Raw genomic sequence first — 23,386 nt, forward strand, 5'->3', positions numbered from 1 at the left:
CTGGTCGCTCAAGTCTAATTGTCCCACCCTACGCACTCTTCTTTCTGCATAGATCCCATGGGGAAATGAAGATCAATTGTACCATCCCCCACTCTACGGCCTTATTCACTCCCAACCTCCCTCAGTCTTCCCTTACTCCCTCAATCTGCAGGGTTCTCTCTACCCCTCTCTCCTCCTTTAAGACGTCCTTAAAACCAATCTTTCAGTCATATGCGAATATCTCACATGGCTCGGGGTCATATTCTGTCTGATGACGCTCCTGCGAAGCACCCTTTGTTACATTAAGGGCGCTATATAAATGCAAGATGTTGTTGTTTCAAACCCCCCGCCCCCACAGGCTCCGCAAAGCCCGACGGCACTGAACCACTATGCACCCCACTTTCTGTTTTACTCTCTCTCTCTGCCCTGCATTAAGTGTCGCGGGCCCCTCTTTCTCCGCGGCCGCCTCACTCCGAGGGGAGTCCCGGCACCCGGCCAACTTACGCAGACGGCGTTGATGTCCGACTCGTGGCCGGTGAAAGTCTGCCGACACATGCTGTCTCGCACGTCCCAGAGCTTGACCGAGGCGTCGCAGGCTCCCGACACGAACGTCTTGAAGTCGGGGGACAAGGAGAGGCTCATGACGTCGCCGCTGTGGCCCGTGAACGTGGTGGTCTGCTGCCCAGTTTCAATATCCCACAGGGCACTGCGGAAAAATTAAAAGGTTGGGGGGGGGGGGGGGGGGGAGACAACGTCAGACATTTGCAGCAGAGATTTTTAAAAAATGTATATTTCCTGACACCGACAAGGAGAGTCTGAAGGCTCCTCACCACCCCCTGCAATGTCATACAAAGTGAACGTTCTACACAAACATCCATTGCACCACTGCCTCGAAGTAGCAAATATGTTGGTGATGCTGGCAAAGATACATTGATTGCCCATCCCTAGGTGCCCAGAGAAGGTAGAAACATAGAAAAATAGGGGTCGTCGACCATTTGGCCCTGCTCCGCCATTCAATATGATCGTGGCTGATCCTCTATCTCAATACCATATTCCCGCTCTCTCCCCATATCCCTTGATGCCTTTTGTGTCTAGAAATTGATCCATCTCCTTCTTAAATATATTCAGTGACTTGGCCTCCACAGCCTCCTGTGGTAGAGAATTCCACAGGCTCACCACCCTCTGAGTGAAGAAATTTCTCATCTCAGTCCTAAACGTCCTACCCCGTATCCCGAGACTGTGACCTCCTCGTTCTAGACACCCCCCCCCAGCCAGGGGAAACATCCTCCCTGCATCCAGTCTGTCTAGCCCTGTCAGAATTTTATACGTTTCAAAGGTGTCGGGTGTGGGAGGTTCTTCTTACAGCAACTGTGTTTATAACAGAGAGGCTTACTAGGCCGTGGCGGAGGGCCACATAGCTTTGGACATACCGTGACTCAGGCCGGGTTTGGGGGGCGGGGTATGACAGGTTCCCGTCCCTGAAGAACATTAGTGACATAGAAACATAGAAGATAGGAGCGGGAGTAGGCCATTCGGCCCTTCGAGCCTGCTCCGCCATTCAACGAGATCATGGCTGATCATCCAAACCCTAGCACCCGGTCCCTACACCGACAGCCATCCCACCCAAGCCCTATCCCCGTAACCCCACATATTTAATCCCCCCTAACACTAAGGGCCAATTTATCATAGCCAATCAACCTAACCCGCACATCTTTGGACTGTGGGAGGAAACCGGAGCACCCGGAGGAAACCCACGCAAACACGGGGAGAATGTGCAAACTAACTCCACACAGAGTTGGGTTGGGTTTTTAATGACCGCTTACGTGGTCTTTATTTCCCCTTGGTGCCAGAGTTATTGAATTTAACTTGCACAGTGGGATTTGAACTTGTGATGCCTGGGTTGCTAGTCCAGTACCATAACCACGACACTGCTGTATCCAATTCCTACAATACTGGCCATGTAACAAGGAGAGCCTGAAAACAAGAAGTTTATTACTAAAGACTCCGCCAGCCCCTTGTCCACATTCACCAGCAGGTCTGGGCTGCTGTCTGCTCACCCCTGGGGAGACCCGACATCAGCAGTCTCAACCCTGCACTCAGAAATCCTCTTCCTAAATCTCTTCACCCTGCCACACCTAAACCCCGTCTGCCCTCTCAGGTCGATATAAAAGATCCCATGGCACTATTTCGAAGAACAGGGGTGTTCTCCCTGGTGTCCTGGCCAATCCATCGCTCAACCAACAACACTTAAAAAAAAAAAAAAAATTATCCGGTCATTATCCCATTGCTGTTTGTGGGGGCTTGCTGTGTTTCCTACATTACAACAGTGACTACACTTCAATGAAGTACTTCATTGCCTTTGAAGCGCTTTGGGGCATCCCAAGGTCGTGAAAGGCGCTACATAAATGCAAGTCTTTCTTTCTTTTCACCTTAAAATCCACCGCTTCAACCACCTTCCCCCTAACTCCTGCTTGGGGTCCAAGCTGTCCGTTAGTGAAGCGCTTGGGACATTCTGGGATGTTAAAGGGGACGTGCAGGTTATCGCTACTGTACTTCTTTAACTTATTTCATGCAGTAGGTTGGTTGTGCATTATTTCCTATTGCTCACTATTATGCAACGATCCCCCTCCTAACTACCCAGCCCCCACCCCCACTGCGTCTCACTGGTAAACTCACCAAGTTGTATCCCCAGAGCTCGTCACGATCTGGTTGTCATCCAGAAAGCGGCAGCAGGATAAGTAACCTATGAAAGAACGGACAATGCAAATCACCGGGATTACCATCTATGAGATGGACACAAAGTCAAAGCCCCCCCCCCCCCCGCCACAAAAACACACCGATGCGCGCTAGGATGAGCGTAGGCCCACCCACCCCCCTCCTTCCAGTGCCAGCCTCGACTGCGACTGCCCTCGCCTGCAGGGATCACTGGATAGTGGCCATTTGCAAGCACGGGTAGAGCCGGCTGGTTTCAGGAGGTGCCTGTGGAACCACAGCCCAGCTCAAGTCAGTGATGCCAGGAGGGAGGGGGGTTTGGGGAACCCGCAACATAGCCACTCTCAACTTTGGTTTTCAGACTGTCACACAGATTTGGTGGGGGTGGGAGGGAGGGGGAATAAATCTAATCTTTACTGTGTGGCTCAGTTACTTTACATTAAGAATAATCTGCTCCCAACCCCAGTCGTAGGGCAGCGTGTGCCTCACGGTGTTCGGATACAGTCTGACTCACACTTGCTCCCTTGTGCAGGAGATGTGGGAGAAACACAGGGATGAGTTTAGGCCCTTCTGTCCACAGAGGGTACTTTGCTATTGGGGCAGCAGTAGCAGCCCTACCCCACACCCCACCATGGGGCACTGAGGTCAACTGTAGCGGCCCCGAGGGGGCGGAATGCAGTATCAGGCTGTACATGCGACAGTGAGTGGCGCTCCACAGAGTTGGATATTGCTCTTAATTACTATACACATCTTAGTTATCAAGATAGACTAAAAGAGTTGTGGCTCTACAATTTAGAGAAGCGTAGACTTAAGAGGTGATCTGATTGAGGTTTATAAGATGATGAAGGGAATAGATTGTGTTCCAGTTGACATTTGTTCCAATTAAATAGGTTAGGGAGGACCAGGAGTCACAATTTTAAGTTGTACAAGGCCAGATCTAGGTTAGATTCTATCGTAAGGGGAACAGATAGACGTTTCTGTGGCCGCAGACGTGACTCCAGGACGGTATGTTGCCTCCCTGGTGCCAGGGTCAAGGATGTCACTGAGCGGCTGCAGGACATTCTGAAGGGGGAGGGTGAACAGCCAGAGGTCGTGGTCCATAATCGGTACCAACGACATAGGTAGAAAGAGGGACGAGGTCCTGCAAGCAGAATATAGGGAGCTAAGAAATAAATTAAAAAGCAGGACCTCAAAAGGTAGTAATCTCAGGATTACTCCCAGTGCCACGTGCTAGCGAGAGCAGAAATAGGAGAATAGACCAGATGAATGCGTGGCTGAAGAGATGGTGTAGGAGGGAGGGATTTAAATTCCTGAGGCATTGGGATTGATTCTGGGGAAGGTGGGACCTGTACAAGCTGGACGGGTTACACCTCGGCAGAAACGGGACCAACATCCTCGCAAGGGGGTTTGCTAGTGCTGTTGGGAAGGATTTAAACTAGTTTTTCAGGGGTCTGGGAACCTTAGTGTGGGCCCAGAACGGAGAGAAACAAAGCTGGAAGTGCAAGTTAGAAAAGTAGTCAGCAAAACTAGTAGGGAGCAGAAACAAAGGCCAACAGTAAAGAGGGTCAAAGTGCAGAAAAATATTAAACAGGCAAAGTTGAAGGCACTTTATCTAAATGCACGTAGCATTCGCAACAAGGTGGATGAATTAATGGCACTAATAGAAGTAAATGGGTATGATGTAATTGCCATTACAGAGACATGGTTGCAGGGTAACCAAAGCTGGGAACTGAATGTTCCAGGGTACTCAACATTTAAGAAGGACAGGCAAAAAGGAAAAGGAGGTGACGTAGCGCTGTTAATAAGGGATGAGATCGGTACGGTAGAGATAAAAGATCATGGCTCGGCAGATTGTGATGTAGAACTGGAATCAGTTTGGGTGGAGCTAAGAAACAGCAAAGGGCGGAAAACATTGGTGGGAGTTGTGTATAGGCCACCAAACAGTAATGGTAATGTAGGGAACAGTATCAATCAAGAAATTAGAAGTGCATGTAACAAGGGCAATATGGTAATCATGGGGGACTTTAATCTACATATTGACTGGGCAAATCAAATTACCACTAATGGTGTGGAGGACGAATTCTTGGAATGCATGCGAGATGGTTTCCTGGATCAGTATGTGGAGGAACCAACCAGGGAACAGGCGATTCTGGACCTGGTACTGTGTAATGAGAAAGGGCTAATCAATAATCTTGTGGTAAAGGGGCCTTTAGGGACAAGTGACCATAATATGATTGAATTTTATATTAAGTTTGAGAGTGATGTATTCCAACCTGAAACGAAGGTCTTCAATCTAAACAGAAGAAACTACAAGGGTATGAGGGACAAGTTGGCCATGGTAGATTGGGAGACTACACTAAAAGGTATGAAGGTGGACATACAATGGCTAACATTCAAGGAAATAATGCATAATTTGCAACAAACATATTCTTCTAGGGCATAAAAACCCAAAAGGAAAAGTGATCCAACCATGGCTAACAAAAGAAATTAAAGCTAGTATTAAGTCAAAGGAGGAAGCTTATAAAGTTGCCAGGAAAAGCAGTCAGCCTAAGGATTGGGATCTTTTTAGAAATCAGCAAAGGGGGACCGAGAAATTGATAAAGAAAGGGAAAATGGAATATGAGCACAAACTAGTGAAAAATAGAAAAACGGATTGTAAAAGCTTCTATAGGTATGTGAAAAGGAAAAGACTGGCGAAGGTAAATGTAGGTCCTTTACAGTCAGAGACGGGAGAATTTATAATGAGGAATGAAGAAATGGTAGAGAAATTAAATAAATACTTTGTTTCTGTCTTCACGGAGGAAGACACAAAAAACCTCCCAGGGCAGCACGGTGGCATAGTGGTTAGCATTGTTGCCTCACAGCGCCAGGGACCCGGGTTCGAATCCGGCCTCGGGCGACTGTCTGTGTGGAGTTTGCACATTCTCCCCGTGTTTGCGTGGGTTTCCTCCGGGTGCTCCGGTTTCCTCCCACAGTCCAAAGATGTGCGAGTTAGGTTGATTGGCTATGATAAATTGACCCTTAGTGTTAGGGGGATTAAAATACGTGGGGTTATGGGGATCGGGTGGGATATGTGTCGGTGCAGGCTCGATGGGCCGAAATGGCCTCTATCTGCACTGTGGGGTTTCTGTGATTCTGTGAAATACGAGAAAACCAAGGATGTGGCAAGAATGAGGAACTTAAAGAAATTAGTAAAAAAAACAGTACTAACAAAATGAATGGGACTAAAAGTCGATAAATCCCAAGGACCGGATGACCTACATCCTAGGGTTTTGAAAGAGGTGGCCTTTGGGATAGTGGACGCATTGGTTGTCATCTTCCAAAATTCTATAGATTCTGGAATGATTCCTGCAGATTGGAGGATAGCAAATGTAACCCCGCTATTTAAGAAAGGAGGGAGAGAGAGAGAAAACGGGGAACTACAGGCCTGTTAGCCTCACATCAGTAGTTGGGAAAATGCTGGAATCTATTATAAAGGATGCAATAACTGGGCACTTAGAAACTAATAGTAAGATTGGGTAGAGTCAACATGGATTTATGAAAGGGAAATCCTGTTTAACAAACCTATTGGAGTTCTTTGAGGACGTAACTAGTGGAGTAGACAAAGGGGAACCAGTAGATGTGGTGTATCTGGATTTTCAGAAGGCCTTCGATAAAGGTCCCACACAAGAGGTTGGTGAACAAAATTAGGGCACATGGAAAATTGGGGGTAATATAGTAGCATGGATTGAGAATTGGTTAACGGACAGAAAACAAAGAGTAGGGATAAATGTGTCTTTTTCAGGATGGCAGGCAGTGACTAGTGGGGTACTGGAAGGATCGGTGCTTGGGCCCCAACTACAGGAAACTTTCGTTTATCTGGAGGTTAAATGTCCGGAAAGCTCGATCTACTGGCAAAATTCAGGAGCCGTTCTCTATGTTTTTTTACTTCTCGTTGCTTTCCCCCCCCTCCCCCCCCCACCCAGTCAGGCTCTGCAAGGTCTAAAAGAAGCTGTTGCTTAGCTACAGAGACGCTTTTAAGCTGCGGTCGACTGTTTAGAAGCTGTTGCTAAGCAACAGGGTTTGTTGCCAGATACGGAGCTCAAAATCTCCATATGCTTTAACATTAGCGCTGGTTTGTCCAGCAGTTTTGATCTAACGGCAACAGCGCGGTCCCGTCAGTGCCGGATATCACCAAGTTTCCTGTATTCACAATCTATATCAATGATTTGGATGAGGGGACTAAATGTAACATTTCCAAATTTGCTGATGACACAAAGCTAGGTGGCAGTGTCAGTTGCGAAGTGGCTTCAAGGGGATCTCGACAGGCTCAGTGAGTGGGTGTGAACATGGCAGATGGATTCTAATGTGGATAAATGTGAAGTTATCCACTTTGGTAGAAAAAACAGAAAGGCAGAGTATTTCCTAAATGGTGAAAGATTGGGGAATGCAGATGCTCGAAGGGACCTGGGTGTCCTTGTACATGAGTCACTGAAAGTGAATGTGCAGGTGCAGCAAGCCATTAGGAAGGCAAATGGTATGCTGGCCTTCATTATAAGAGGATTTGAGAACAGGAGTAAAGAAGTCTTACTCCAATTATATAGGGCCTTGGTGAGACCACACCTGGAGTACTGTGTACAATTTTGGTCTTACTTAAGGAAGGATATACTTGCCATAGAGGGAGTGCAAGGAAGGTTCACGAGATTCATTCCTGGGATGGCGGGACTGTCGTATGAGAAGAGATTGAGTAAACTAGGCCTGTATTCTCTTGAATTCAGAAGAATGAGAGGGGATCTCATTGAAGCATACAAAATTATTATAGGGCTTGATAGGATGGATTCTGGGAGAATGTTTCCCTTGGCTGGGGAGTCGAGAACCAGGGGCCACAGCCTCAGGATAAAGGGTAGGCCATTCAAGACTGTGTGTGAAGAAATTTCTTCACAGAGAGTGGTGAATCTTTGGAATTTTCTACCCCAGAGGGCTGTGGAGGCTCAGTCATTGGGTATATTCAAAACAGAAGTCGATAGATTTCTGACTAGTAAGGGCATCAAGGGATATGGCGGTAGGGCCGGTGAATAGAATTGAGGCAGAAGATCAGCCATGATCTCATTGAATGGCGGAGCAGGCTCGAAGGGCCAAATGGCCTACTCCTGCTCCTCATGTTGTGTTAGATGTCAAGAGGTGGTTCTTTTCCCCAGAGAATAGTGAACCTCTGGAACAGGCTGCCGTCCCGTGCTGAGTTCCTTTGAGCGAGAACTGGACCTGTTTCGGGCTGGGGCGGAGGATCACCTCTTGCAGAAGGTAGGTACTGCAGGGAATTGAGGGCCAGAGCGATCTTAGGGACTAGTTTCGATCGCCTAGATGGGTTGGAGAGGAATTTCCCAGATTTTCTTTCCCCAAATTGGCCTGGGTTTTTTTTTTTTAAATCTGGTTGTTCACCTCTCCCAGGAGATCACATGGTTTTGGGTGGGGTGGAGAGTGTATATATAGTGACACGCAAGGCATGAGAGTTGTGGGGGACAGGCTGGATGGACCAGAGGGTCTTTACCTGCCCGTCATTGTTTGTAAATGATCTGGACTTGGGAACTGAGGGAGCAATAGCAACATTTGCCGAAGAAACCAAATTGGGGGGGAATTGGCAGTGAACAGACTGTGGGAATGCCAGCAGCAGGGGCAGCTTGTGGCAGCTACAGTTCAAGCCAAGCGATACATTTTGGAAGTAGGAACTCAAAGGAAATGCACCTTAAATATTAAGAAGACAGTACAGGAGCAGAGATATTTTGGTGTGCAGGTGCTCAGGTCATTAAAAGGTGGCAACACAAATGAATAAGGCCATAAAATAGGCCAATTAAACCTTTTTTTTTTTCTATGCCTTTAGATACAAAACAAAGACACATGGGATCCTTGGTTTTATTAATAGAGGCATAAAGTACAAAAGGAAGGAAGTTATGTTACAACTTTACAAAACACGGGTTAAGCGTCAGCTGGAGTATTGTGTCAAATTCTAAGGCCTTCGCGAGGGTGCAGAGAAGGTTTACTAGACTGGTATCGGGGATGAAAGACTTTGTTACCCAGAGAGACTAGAGAAACTGGGGTTGTTCTCCTGAGAGCAGAGAAGGTTAAGGGGAGATTTGATAGAGGTGTTCAAAATCATGAAGGGTTTAGAAAAATTAGATAAGGAGAAACTGTTTCTACTGGCAGGAGGGTCGGTAGCCAGAGGACACAGATTTAAGGTAATTGGCAAAAGAACCAGAGGCGACATGAGGAAAAAAGGTTTACGCAGCGAGTTATGATCTGGAACGCGCTGCCTGAAAGGGCGGTGGAAGCAGATTCAATAGTAACTTTCAAAAGGGAATCTGATAAATACTTGAAAAGGAAAAATTCACAGGGCAGTGGGGAAAGAGCAGGGGAGTGGGACTAATTGGAGCGCTCTTTGAAAGAGCCGGCACAGGCACGTTGGGTCAAATAGCCTCCTTCTGTGCTGCATCATTCTGTGATTCTACAACACATAAGCAAGGAGGTAAGACTGAACGTGTACTAGATCTTAGTGGAATGAGGTGTACAGTTTTGGGCAATTTATTATAAAAGTAGTGGGGAAAAAGTAATATATCTGTCAGCTCCTTTAATAGAATATTTCCAGAATACGAACACTACTCGTTGTACCAACTAGCAGTTTCTTAAATGGGTTCCTGACCTGGTCTCAACCAGCCCTCCTGATTATCCGTTCCAGCTGTTGACCGTCCTCTGTGTAAAGAAATACTCCACATGCCCGGTATCCATTGTCCTGCTGCCCTGCTATTTTTGTAAGTCTTACCATCTTGTACACCACAATCAGATTCCCTCGAGGCGTTCTACATGGCCTGGATTTCCCTCAGTTAACCCCGCCGCCTCCTTTTAAGACCAATTTTGAAACCCACTTCTTGGATTAGGTTTCTAGTCAATTTGGCTCGGCGGCCATTTCCCTCGTGCCTTTCTGAAACTCCCCGGGAACGTTTTTTCGACATGAACGGTGCTGCATCTTTGCCGTTCCTTAAGAGGCCGCCTTACCTGGCTGCTCCTTGTAGGGATCCTCTCGGGATCAGCCCCATCGCACTCCTGTGCGCTGCCTCTAGGGTCTGAATCGTCCCCTTGATGCTGTGGTGACCACTGAGCACTGCGCAGCGTTCAGCACGACCTCCGGGAATCGGACGGGTTCAGCCACCCTGTTCAGACAGGGTGGACTCTCGCGCGTGGTACCTCACCACCCCACCCCACCCCAAACTTGCAGCACCCACCTGTGTGTCCCGGGAGCTCCCTGCTCACTCGCACGTTCCCCTCGCGGGTCTTTAGACTGTAGATAGAGCAGATGTTGTCCAGGCCACCACAGGCCACGTAATTACCGGACGGCGCATAAGCGCAGGTCATAACCCAAGACGACCGGAGCGGAATGGCGTGAACCTGTCAAGAAGGAAGCAGTTGATTGGGAGAGATTTGCAGAGTCAGGGGGTGCTGCATCACATCATCCGCCCTGCTAAGCTACTAATACTCGGAAGAACCGACCGCTTGTGCGCACAAATGTCAGGCGAGGACTTGTTTGAGCACTGGTGCGATTCCCTCCACAGTCAAATGGCCCACCAACACTCGCCGTCGAGACTCACATGAAGAATGGGCACTCGGCCGGGGTACTGGATCCCAGCATGATCGAGTGCCTTCAGGGGAGGAGGGAAAATCTTTAAATTGCACCTTGGTCTGTAACACAAGGATCACCAGAGGTCGAAGTCACCACTTGTCAGAAAACAAGAACTCAACATCTCTGAACAAGGTACAGGGTATTCATTTACAGCAAGAAGTTTCATCTTGAAGCCTCTTTTGGAAATACATCAATTATGCTGACACTAAAAGTGAAGGTCAGACAAGAAAAATATCATGCACAAGTCTTCAAATCAGGGTGCTATATGTGAAAGCAGGAACAGTGCATGGCTCCCTTCCACGAAACGTTGCGAAAAGAATCTCGATCAAGCACTTGAACCCAGTTTCCCCTTTTAAGTTCATTGTTGCTGCATCACCTCTCGACTCCCCTCGTAACCATTCCCTGTCGAAGAGACAGGGAATGATCTACTCCGGGACCTCGGGTAATGGGGCCTGTTAAGAGGGACAAGACGGCACTTTGGTGGAGGGGAGAAATGAAATGAATCGCTGTTTCCGAGAGGCTGTATCCCCAGGTTGGAGAGTCTCGAACTAGGGGGCAGTCTCAGGATAAAGGGGTCGGCCATTTAGGATTGAGATGAGGAGAAATTTCTTCTCAGAGGGTTGTGGATGCTCAGTCGTCGAGTATATTCAAGGCTGAGATTGATTGATTTTTGGACTCTAGGGGAATCAAGGGATATGGAGATTGGGCCGGAAAGTGGAGTTGAGGTCGATGATCAGCCCTGATCTTACTGAATGGCGGAGCAGGCTCGAGGGGCCATATTGCCTACTCCTGCATGTCCTTTCTCAGATAAGGAGACTCCAGGTGTGCCCAGTGCTCCAGGTGTGGTCTCACCAAGGCCCTGTACAATTGTAGTAAGACTTCCTCACTCTTATACTCCAACCCCCTGCAATGAAGGCCAACATGCCATTTGCCTTCCTAATCGCTTGCTGTACCTGCATGCTAACTCGGTTTCCTGTACGAGGACACCTAAATCTCTCTGAACACCAACATTTAATAGTTTCTCACGATTTAAAAAAAAAAAAAATTCTGTTTTTCTATTCTTCCTACCAAAGTGAATAACCTCACATTTCACTCCATCTGCCACCTTATTGCCCACTCACTTAACCTGTCTATATCCCTCTGCAGGCTCTGTGTCCGCCTCACGGCTTACTTTCCCACCTAGCTTTGTATCGTCGGCACACACACAAACTTTGTGGAATCTGTACAAGATACTGATTATGCCATAGTTGGAGAGTTTCAGGTGCAGCCTGGGCAGCCACGGAAAGTGTACAGCAAAGATTCACTAAGATAATACCAGGAAGATGATAGTTATAGCCCTCCTGGGATGAGAGGGCTGTCCCATGAAGAGAGGTTGTGTAGAACGGGCCTGTATTCTCTGGAGTTTAGAAGAATGAGAGGTGATCTCATTGAAACATATAAAATTCTTAGAGGGCTTGACAGGGTAGATGCTGCGAGGTTGTTTCCCCCTGGCTGGAGAGTCTAGAACTGGGGGGCAGAGACTCAGGATAAGGGATTGGTCATTTAGGACTGCGACGAGGAGAAATTTCTTCACTCAAAGGGTTGTGAATCTTCTGTTGTGAATTCTCTACCCCAGAGGGCTGTGAATGCTGAGTTGAGTATATTCAAGACGGAGAGCGATAGATTTTTTGGGCACGAAGGGAATCAAAGGATATGGGAATAGGGCGGGAGAGTGGAGCTGATGTAGAGGATAGCTACTTGATCCTCTGCCTGTTTCCCTGGGTCGCCCCATGCTTCACTCCAGTTCCCAGACAGACAGTCGCAGGGTCCTTATAATTGACCGGCAGTGAAGGAAGTGCGCTAGAGCAGCGGCAGGTCGATTCCTGCGCCGTCGTGAGGAGTCTTCACCCGCTTGCCAGCCCCGGCCATGCAATCCGCTCACGAGGGAAACAAGCGGGTGTGAACCCGCATCCTGTCACACACCCCTTTTTACCGTCAACATTAACATTACAGCACCTGGAACCAGAGGTTCACAGCATTTGGCCCACTTCTCGATTTAACTCAGGGTTTTTTTTTTTAACCTTAGTGCTATCCTGTACGATGGATGGCCTTCAGCCTGGGATTCTGAACTCAAACTCAAGGTTCGGACAGCAGGAGCATGACTGCCTCCACGTTCTACATCGAAAGGATCGGAGCTTAAACTCGGGTACGAGAGATCGGAGCCAGTAAGTGAAATAGTACAAATCGCGCAGGACCTCGTGTGCATTACACAAGGCACACAAAAGAGAGACAGACGCTTGAAACACAATCTGAAAACCAATTAGACTGAGCACACGTACGAATGTTATCGGCAAGGGGGTGGGGGGGGGGCACGACGACACATTTTTACACTCCTTTCCCCTGCTCTTAAGTTCAAATCGACAAGAGCATAAACTGAGAGCACAGACGGGATATAAACAAAGTGATTAATCCAACACACTTGCATTCTTGCCCGATAAGACTTCTTGTGCGCGGTTTTTAAATTGGTCACCTTAAAATTGTTCCTCCCACTGCCACCAACAGTAAGAAGTCACACAACACCAGGTTATAGCCCAACAGTTTTATTTGAAATCACAAGCTTTCGGAGCGCTGCTCCTTCGTCAGGTGAAGTGGAGAGATGCCTATAGACACAGCTTATATAGTCAGAGAATAATGCCAGATGATTACAGGTAATCTTTCTAACTGCCATTTATCACACCTCGGCAGAGAGATAATCACAGCAATCAAAGGTGTGAATGGTGTCCAAACAGGTCAGTCAGGGAAACATTACATCAAAGAACAATGAGGTGGGGTCACAAGGGGTCGAATGTTGCAGATGCTACACAGATGCGTCCGGACCTGCTGTGATTTCCAGCAAAGAAAATATTTTGTGTCTGTTTTTTGTTTTTCATACAGACCCCAGCATCTGCAACATTCGACCCCACCTCATTGTTCTTTGATGTAATGTTTTCCTGACTGACCTGTTTGGACACCATTCACACCTTTGATTGCTGTGATTATCTCTCTGCCGAGGTGTGATAAATGGCAGTTAGAAAGATTACCTGTAATCATCTGGCATTATTCTCTGACTATATAAACTGTGTCTTTATGCATCTCTCCACTTCACCTGACGAAGGAGCAGCGCTCCGAAAGCTTGTGATTTCAAATAAAGCTGTTGGACTATAACCTGGTGTTGTGTGACTTCTTACATTTGTCCACCCCAGTCCAACTCCGGCATCGCCACACCATGCCACCAACAGTGACAGACCTGTAACCACCATCTCAGCTCAGAAAAGCTCTCTCCAATCACAACCCATGTCTGGGAGGAGAGAAGCTCTGCTGGCTGGTCCACGTTCAATGGATGCAGCACAAGAATCGCGCTGCTGCACCCTGATGCTTTAAAGAAATCCAAGCTGCAACACGGAGCGGGACTTACAGGGGAAAAAAATATTCTAGTTGGCCCACTTTCTTGAAAACCCTGGTTTTTGTCGGTCTATCCTTCACCTCCACTCAGAACCTGGCAAGAACCAGGGAAAGGTCCAAGTGAAGATACAGATCGCTGTTTAGCACGAAGCTCGTTGCACGAGTTTTTAAAATAAAATCGCGCTGTAGCATGAGGTCGACCAAAAACGTAAACTGAGATAAAGATCCCATTGTGGCATGGGGGCAAACTGAATACACCGAAATAAAGATCCCATTGTGGCACAAAGCTAGCCGAGTGCAACAAATGACCCCTTATCTCGATTCACGAGTTTGAGAGTGCGCACACGTCCTCGTCAATTCCAGAGGGGAGAAGAGATCGGAAGTCGAAAACCTCTCCCGGTTCATCAAAAGCAGATCAAAAAGCGCAGCAATCTTCACACCCAAAATGAAGCGGCGGGACGGAGTGGACTCGCGAGGAGCGTGTTTGCTGGGACCTACCTTGTTCGTGGTATAGCTGTCCCAGATGATTAATTTCCCATCCTGAGACGCGCTGACCAACAGTCTGTGGGATGAACATAAAGTGAAGTGAATCACGAAAGCAGTGAACTTAAACAAGTCAGGACAGTGGGGGGGAGGGGGAAGAAATAATATTTGAAAAGAAGCTTTTTTTTTTAACCCCTAGAGCTCAAATCCCCCTCTCCTTCCTCCCCCACCCCCAGTTAAAAGAAATAACTTGCATTTATATAGCACCAGTTACCTCCTCAGGACGTCCCAAAGTGCTTCACAGCCAAGGAAATATTTTTGGAAGTGTAGTCAGTATTGTAACCAGTACGTGGGCGGAGGGCACCACTAAATGGGCTCTTTGTCTGCAAAAATGGCTGCGGCATAGAGGTCTTTAAAACTATGAAAGGGTTTGATAGGGTGGACGTTGAGAGGATGTTTCCACTTGTGGAGGTGTCCAAAACTAGAGGCCATAAACAAGATAATCGCTACGGAATTAGCAATAAGGAATTCAGGAGAACCTTCTTTACTCAGATTGGTGAAAATATGAAACGCACTACCACGCGGGGCAAATGTTCGCCCTAATATTTTGGGGGATGCGTGGCCCCTTTAAAGGGGTTGCGCACCCCATTCAATTCAATTCAAATCGCTTTATTGGCATGATAAGGTACATCTTATGTTGCCAAAGCATCGAAAAACATTTATGGTTGAACACAAACGCAGATCTATTCATACAGTGTATAAACAGGTATATCCCTGAGTGTTTAAATATACATTCGTATAATTTGTATATACTCTTCTTAGATTTAATGGTTGTCCCTCTGTTTATGGCAAGCTGTAACATAGTGTGCCGCTAAGGTTACACAATTTCTCTGTTCCCCTAGTAGGTATGGGAGTTTTTGGTCGTCATTCAAATTTCTGAATTCCGGGCATATTTTTGTGAATTTTGGGTAGAAATTCTCCCTGATGCCCTGATATTTTCTACAAGCTGTGAGGAAGTGACTCTCTGTCTCCACCACTCCCTGACTGCAGTGAGAGCATATCCTGTCCTCTCTTGGCAGCCGGGTCTGTCTGTGTCTGCCTTTTTCGATGGCCAGGCTATGTTCACTAAGTCTGTACCTTGTCAAGGTTTTTCTCAGTTTACTATCCTTTACCATGGTCAGGTATTCAGCCATGTTGTATTGCCTGTTTAGGGCCAAGTAGCAATTGAGTTTGTTTTGGGTTTTTGTTGTTTCTGCCCAATATGACAGGTATTTTTCCTTTTGCTTAGTGACAATTGTGTTGGGTCGAATTTTCTGTGCCTCAACATTGTGCAGCTTATAGGGAACGTTGACGTGGTGCGGTTGTGGCGAATGGCGCAGATGCATTTAAGGGGAATTTAGATAAGTACACGAGGGAGAAAGGAACAGAAGTATATGCTGATAGGGTGAGATGAAGTAAATAGTGGGAGGAGGCTCGTGTGAAGCATAAGCACTGGCGTGGACCAGTTGGGCCAAAGGGCCGGTATCTGTGCTGTAAATTCAATGTAATTCAGGCAAATGCAGCAGCCTAAACAGCGAGGAGCTAAATGACCAGTTACAGGAAACTTTCGATTTACCGGCACCTAAATAACCGGAAATCTCGGTTAACCAGCAAAATTCAGGAGTAGGTTCAGATAAGTTTTACTTCATATTGTACTTGCCTTCCTCGATCTGTTGCTGTGCAAGGGTGTGGCTGCATCTGTTGCTAAGCTACAGAGACGCTTGGAACTTGTGGCCATTGTTCTGCACTTGTTGCTAAGCAACAGGGTTTGTTGCTTTATACGGAGCTCTCAGCTCCGTATCTTTTACTATAGCTTTCGGTTATCCGGAATTTTTGATGAACCGGCACCACGTCGGTGCCGGTTAAAAAAAAAAAAAGTTTCCTGTAATCTGTTTTTTTGTGGTGTTGGTCGAGGGAGCAATGCTTGCCCAGGACACCGGAAGCTTGCCGTCATGCCATGGGACCCTTTAGGTCCAGCCTAGTGGGCAGACAGAGCCTCGGCTGAAGAGCTCAATTGAAAGGCGGCATCAGTGACAATGCAGCGCCCCGCCAGAACTGCACCGAAATTGTGCAGCAAGTCTCCAGGGAAGGCCATTGAGGCACACAGCATAAACCAAGTTCACGAGGGTTAGATGGGTTTCTGGAGGGAGAAGGGGTGATAGAGGAATTATGCGGAGAGGTGAGGCTGATCCAGAAGGCTCAACAGTCTTTCCTGCTCCTTGTTCACGTGACCCAACATCCAGCTCAAGCCGAGATCAGGAAGTTTGTGTGTGTTAGGAAGGGAAAGACACAGATAGATCTATGCGGCAGCTGGTCAATATAACAACAGGCTCCTGGGAATTGCATGTCTCAGGTTGGGTCACGGTCAGAATCAAATGGGCTCAGACTACTGTTTATCGATTCAAATCAGAGAAACCGCGCACGGACGGGCTCTCATCCCCGCCTCAATGAGTTTAGATATGAAACAAGCACGTATCTCAGAATCTAGACAAGAAATTGCCTTTGACTCGAGCAGTAAATTCTCAGCCTTTTCCAATCCCTCCATGGCCTCGCCCTTTCCCTAACTCTCTAACCTCTTCCAGCCCGACAACCCCCCACCCCGAGATCTCTGTGCTCCTCCAATTCTGGCCTCGAGCATCCCAGATTTTAATCGCCCACCATTGAGGGGGGGGGGGGGGGGGGGGGGGGGGCGTGCCTTCAGCTGCCGAGACCCCAAGCTCTGGAATTCCCTTCCGAAACCTCTCTGCCTCCCTCTCCTCCTTGAAAACACACTCTGATATCTCGTTATGTGGCTCGGTGACATTTTGTCTGATAACGCGCCAGCCCAGCGCTGTATAAAAGCAAGTTGCTGTAATTTGTCGCAAGTGGGGCACGTACCTCGAGTCGGTTCCCCAGTGCATGGCATAGATCTTAGCCAAGTGACCCCTCAGTGTGCGCCTCGTGCGCATCTGGATTCTCCCGACTGGATCGAGGGCGGCTGTAATCTGGGAACAGACGCGCGCACAACAGTTTACGCACACTGGAAGTGACCACTGCGAATAGCCTTAGGCAGATCGCGACTCTCGAAATTGCAGAGCATGCACGCTTCAACAAGATGTGGATTAGATTTTGAGAAAACAGGAGCCCATTATGGCCCTGCTCTTCCCTGTTTGGATCTGGCGTTAGTACAAACTGCCCCGGTCGGGTACAGCGCAAGTCAAAAAGGAGACCGTGGCCTAAGAATTCCAACTGGGGTCGTTCCACCGATCACAAGAGGTAAACCACTGACCTTAGCCGACACCCTGCTGGCCTTCAACAGAGAGTCATGCCAAACCGGGGGTCACGGGCTCGGAATAAGGGGTCGGCCATTTAGGACTGAGAGGGGGAGAAATTTCTTCACTCAGAGGGTTGTGAATCTCTGGAATTCTCTACCCCAGAGGGCTGTGGATGCTCAGTTGAGTATATTCAAGACTGAGATCGATAGATTTTTGGATACTAAGGGAATCAAGGGTTAGTGCAGGAAAGTGGAGCCGAGGTCGAAGATCAGCCACGATCTTACTGAATGGCGGAGCAGGCTCAAGGGGCCGAATGGCCGACTCCTGCACCTACTTCTTATGTTACCTAGAGGTCACAAGCTCAAATCCCAAGATGGCAAGCTGTGAAACTGAGTTCAGTGAAGGTACATAGGAACAGGAGGAGGCCATTCAGCCCCTGGAGCCTGTTCCACCATTCAATGAGAGCATGGCTGATCTGTGAACTAACTCCAGATCCCCGCTGACGTAATAAAACTCACTACGCACTTGGTTTGAGCGTAAAGCAAGGCTTTAATCAACTTGTTTCTGAACATGGAGGTCTAGTTGTACTTCACTAGTTCCTTGTCTTACAAAATGTCCCAGGCAAGCTGGGCCCACGCCCGAGTATTTATACACCTTGGACGACGCCACCAGCTGGCCGTCCAGCGTTATTTCATAAGTAGTTTCTTGATGAGATTTATAACACCCGCCTTTGCTGCATATCCTTTGGTTAACAAAGATCCATCAATCTCAGATTTAAAATTAACAATTGACCCAGCATCAATTGCCATTTACGAAGAGCGTTCCAAACTTCTACCACCCTTTGCCTGTAGAAGTGATTCCCAATTTCACTCCTGAAAGGTCTGCCTCTCATTTTTAGACTATGCCCCTTAGTCCTAGACACCCCAAAAGTTCAGTGAAGGTGCTCACTTGAGAGCAGGCACCAGAAAAAACAAACGCCCGTGAAAGCTGCCGTTCACGAACGCCCTTCGGGGATAGGAACCTACCACCGCTAACCCGGTCTGGCACGACTTTGTTTACTCAGTTTTCGGGACAACCATGGGTGGGCAATAAATGCAGACTTGCTACTGTTACCCACATCAGGAGAACAAACGTTAAAGGAAAAAAGCTCTGCAGCTCACCAAACCACTCAAGGTTCCCTCTCACTGCACGAGTATGTGGGAAACTGATAAGGTTACCGCTCTTTGTAATCGACATTGGATATTGTGGTAATTAACTGCTGAATTTGCTACCAAGCCTCTCGCTGCAAGGTTACAGAACCAACCTAAGAGATGCCATAGCCAAGAACTGCAGTTAGCAGTTCCTACCCTCCCCCATTCAGGTAAAATCAAAACCATTTATAATAGATACCAGAAGGCAATTTCAAAGCTGGAATCTAATCATCTGATTTCAGACGACAACTGTAAAGCTCATCCTCTCTCTCGTGCAGCATCAAGGCACCTGATGACAAAGCAGTAACCCAATCCCTCCATTAATCCACACGGTGCGTGCGGGAGAGGAGATCAGAGTGGCGATAGAAAACCCGGCAGTTTCGCTAGCGGATCAGCTACTGGCAAAATTCCCCCCAAGCCGCGCGGCCATCGGGAGATCCCGCACAGGCCGCTCACCAGCTGTAACGCTGGCAAACATACGCGCAGCAAATTTAAAGGGACCGCGCGCCTAAAATAAAAAAGAGAGGGAACATTGGTTACCGGACTCACCTGGGTCAGCGTGGAGTCGCCACATGCTTTCCTTGCGTCCTGCAACAGACGAGAGTCGTTAAGACAAGTTGGCTGATCCGCACTTACTCGTCAATAACCTTCTCCTAACCAGCGACGCACCCCCCCCCCCCCCCCCACCAAAAACATTTAGTATTTCCCACACAGTGAAGAGTGACACAGTGCTCCATTCCAAAATGTCAACGTAAACTTACGTCGCACCTTAAAATAAAGTGCAAAGCGATTCTTTTGGCATTCGGTGCTTTGAAAGCCGAAAATCTTCATTCTTCGCTGCTAAAATGACATTGCGTCCTTCTTGACAAACTTACACAAGAAGTGTTCCACTGAACGGTGTCAAAACGTCTCAACAAGTACGGCAAGGAGCCTGGCCGAGACCCCGCTTGCATCACCTCAAGCGAACTGGTTCAGCAGGAGCAGCACACCAGCTTGATAATGGGCGAAAGGGGTGTTCTCAAAATTTCTAAACAGCTTTTATTTTGGCCATAACATCTCAACATTGAGCATAAAATTTAAATGTCGGGAACGCAAATTTTTCTCCCCCCACCCCCCAAAATGCAACAAGCATCAGCACCGGGCACTCAAGGCCCAGGTATAGATTACACGCCAAGTAACGTTGCCTCTGTGTTGCTCTGAAGATCATTCCCGCCTCCACCAGTGTGGCGTTTCCATTTAGCCACGACTTGTGTCTGTGAATGGTATTAGAGCCACAGTAAGCGCCGGCGTGTGCTGTGGGCTCGTACCCAATAGGAAAGCGAGTCGAAAGCACATCCCAATTCATATCATTTAGAGCTATTTCAGACCATCGTCAGTCTGGGCTGGGTCCAAAACTGAAAGTAAAGCGTTCGCACCCACGGTGCTGCCCAGTCCTGCAGTTTCCAAAGCAATGCTGTTATTTGTTAAGAGAATATGATGATATTCTTAGCTTGTGCTTTTTGCAAATAAAAAAAAGTACATAGCAATCTTTTGGGACATTGAAACACCAAAAATAAGACTGGGTGTTGGTTCGGTTAGAGAGGTCAGACTTTCTAAATCAATTATTGTAGCAACGAAGACAAACAGCACGGCTTCACGGAACCTTGAACCAGTCTCCAATTACAGACTCAAGCTACACTGCCAGTGAATATTTAGGATTTGGCATTGCTGGTTTAAAGAGAGACATCCGACACTGTAGGATTCCGTCTCCATTCTGTTGCCCGCTCAGAGCTTCTGCTTCAAACAGCAGGTGGCCCCATCAGTGCGGATTTATTTCTCGATTAGCCTTTCACTCCCACCTCCTTCTGCCCACTGCTTCTGTCCCTCAAGAAAGAAAATAAAGAGAAAGGAGGAGTGTGAGAAAGAGACAGAGCGAGAGGAAGTGAGCGGAAAAGCAAAAGGGGAAAGGAGCAAAAGAGAAAGTAAAAATAAGTCCCAAAGTGCTTTACAGTCAATGAAGTGGAGTCACAGTTTTAATGTGGGAAACGCAGCAGCCAAGTTGTGCACAGCAAGCTCCCACAAATAGCAGTGTGATAATGATCAGGTAATCTGTTTTAGTGATAGCAACGCCTTAGGGAGATCCAACACCTCACTGGGGTACAAGTCCACTGGTGCTGGTCACCCACCAATCCTTAAGTGGCCATTTTTCATGTACGAGCCTAGACTGAGTTTAAAAAAAAAAATTAGTTTATGGGATGTGGGTGTCGTTGCCAAGGCCGGCATTTATTGCCCATCCCTAGTTGCCCTTGAGAAGGTGGTGGTGAGCCGCCTTCTTGAACCGCTGCAGTCCGTGTGGTGAAGGTGCTCCCACAGTGCCGTCAGGGAGGGAGTTCCAGGGTTTTGACCCAGCGACGATGAAGGGACGGCCGATATACTTCCAAGTCAGGATGGTGTGTGACTTGGAGGGGAACTTGGAGGTGGTGGTGTTCCCATGCACCTGCTGCCCTTGTCCTTCTAGGTGGAAGAGGTCGCGGGTTTGGGAGGTACTGCCAAAGAAACCTTGGCGAGTTGCTGCAGTCCATCTTGTAGATGGTACACACTGCAGCCACGGTACGCTGGCGGTGGAGGGAGTGAATGTTTAAGGTGGTGGATGGGGTGCCAATCAAGTGGGCTGCTTTGTCCTGGATGGTGTCGAGAGCTTCTTGAGTGTTGTTGGAGCTGCACTCATCCAGGCAAGTGGCGAGTATTCCATCACACTCCTGACTTGTGCCTTGTAGCTGGTGTAGAGTGTCAACAGGCTGCCTGACCCCCCACTGGGCATCACAGCCCAGTCCGACCCAATACCCAACCCGTTCGCTATCGGGAGTCGCGGCATAGTCAGCGGGAAGAGGAATCTGGTTGTTGTATCCTGCCAGCAACCGGGGGGCATTGGAATTGGCATCAGCACCTGAGCTGGCCAGGGGGAGGCAGGAGGAAATGTCAGCAAGGGTTACAGCTCCTGATAATCGTTCCGCGACCTCGGTCGTGCGGGCACTGGATAAGCACATCGGGCAGGGACAGCATCAAGGCTCAGCGATGGGCCTTCCTGCTTTCTGTCCAGAAATGGAACGGCCTCGTGCCACTTGCCGCGAGTGGACATTCTTGGGGTGGGGGAGAAAGAAGGGAAAGATATTGCTCAGGATAAGTATTCTTTGCTCACACGCCAGGAGCGGTCATTGGGACAAGGTACCCATGGATTATAGGAACAGGAGTAGGCCATTCAGCCCCTCGGACCGTACCGCCGTCTTGAACCAGCGCCTTATGGAGGGGAGTAAGAACTGCCACAATTCCTCAGTTTAACAATGCCTCGGCCAGGCCTCATTCAACACGATACAATTCAAGTTTAAGCCGCTGGATTCTGCGACTGCCGCTCTGCTCACCCTGATCTGGTTCCGTAGCTGGTCTGCCTCTTGGCGCAACTGTTCAAGCTCACTCATCGTCTCCGGTCAAAGCAAACGCCGCTAGCCCACCACCACTCGGCCAATCAGAAATCTGCCAAGAACGGAAACAAAAAGACGCAGGTTAGCAACCCGGCCGTACACAGGGCAGGACACCGAGCTCAAACCCAGCGCAGTCGCTCTGTGGCTGGTAAAAGAATTTGCATTTATATAGCGCCTTTCATGACCTCAGGATGCCCCCAAAGCACTTCACAGCTAACGATGTACTTTCTGAAGTGCAGTCGCTGTTGTAATGTAGGAAACACGGCACCAATTTGTGCACAGCAAGCTCCCAATTGCTGCTCTTCCAGTAGTGCCAGGGAGGTTTTTTTTTTTTTAACGCTCACCCGAGGGGAAAGACAGGGCCTCGGTTTAACATCTCATCCGAAAGACGGCACCTCTCGACTCCCTCGGCACTGCACTGGGAATGACATCCAGGATGACGCGCTCAAGTCTTGGAGTGGGACTTGAACCCACAACCTTCTGACTCAGGAGAGGGCTGCCCACTGAGCCACGGTTGAGACAAAGTAGGTTCAGCATTTAAAACAGCGAATATCACTCGGAACTGAAGGCCCAACCCCAAGCACTTCCTATTTTGCGGACACTCGAAAGCAGCCGCTCCCTTTAGACAACAATCTCGAGCGACAAGTCAATGAGATTATTATAGGCTGCTTCACAGAGCAGCTGAACACGGCCCAGGCCCAGTTTTACAACAGGAATCGCAAGCGGAGTGAGGAGCGGAAGTAGAGGAAGTGTTTATATTTTACAGGGTTACTGTCTAACACAAACTCTTCCTCTCTGCTCAACCAGCTCCCGATACACTCAGACTATCGCGAGTTCGGTCGGGGGTGGCACGGCAGCCAGACATAAAATTTATATTTTACGTTTCTTTAAAATATCTTTTAAAAAAAGATAAGGAAGCATTGCCCAAAGCAGCCCGATGCGTTCAATGTCATTCTGCTCCCGTTGTACATTCGCTGGAGCAATGCAGCACGTAACTGCAGGCTACTGTAATGGGTGGAGTTCCACAAGCCAGGGGAAGTGATGGGGTTGTGTTGGGGCGGTTTCTCGCAGACTGGTGGCTGTACACTATGTGCAAAAATTGCACTGGTGCCAACACGATTCACCGTTGTGCAATATTTTTAATTCCGTCATTTCAAACTGCCTCTACGGCCAGCCTGCAAGCGCTTTGCCCGCATCTCAAGA

The 23,386-nt window shown here is 48.2% G+C and overlaps 1 protein-coding gene across 1 annotated transcript in view; it reads right to left on the bottom strand.

Moving 5' to 3' along the window:
* Positions 1-23,170, bottom strand: part of LOC147090595 (guanine nucleotide-binding protein G(I)/G(S)/G(T) subunit beta-2) — a 35,074-nt gene extending 11,904 nt beyond the window's left edge. Inside the window, exons 1-8 of the mRNA XM_085977362.1 lie at positions 23,065-23,170; positions 22,124-22,235; positions 19,275-19,313; positions 17,159-17,265; positions 14,258-14,321; positions 9,945-10,107; positions 2,656-2,722; positions 484-685 (exon numbers count right to left, since the gene is read on the bottom strand). Coding sequence (XP_085833488.1) covers positions 484-685; positions 2,656-2,722; positions 9,945-10,107; positions 14,258-14,321; positions 17,159-17,265; positions 19,275-19,313; positions 22,124-22,180 — 699 coding nt within the window. The 5' untranslated portion in view covers positions 22,181-22,235; positions 23,065-23,170. The remainder of the gene's footprint in view (positions 1-483; positions 686-2,655; positions 2,723-9,944; positions 10,108-14,257; positions 14,322-17,158; positions 17,266-19,274; positions 19,314-22,123; positions 22,236-23,064) is intronic.
* Positions 23,171-23,386: the final 216 nt, after the last annotated feature.

The sequence above is a fragment of the Somniosus microcephalus genome, unplaced genomic scaffold (genome assembly GCF_052327205.1).
Source record: "Somniosus microcephalus isolate GS21.2 unplaced genomic scaffold, FLI_Smic_1.0 unresolved_chr4, whole genome shotgun sequence".
Classification (NCBI taxonomy): domain Eukaryota; kingdom Metazoa; phylum Chordata; class Chondrichthyes; order Squaliformes; family Somniosidae; genus Somniosus; species Somniosus microcephalus.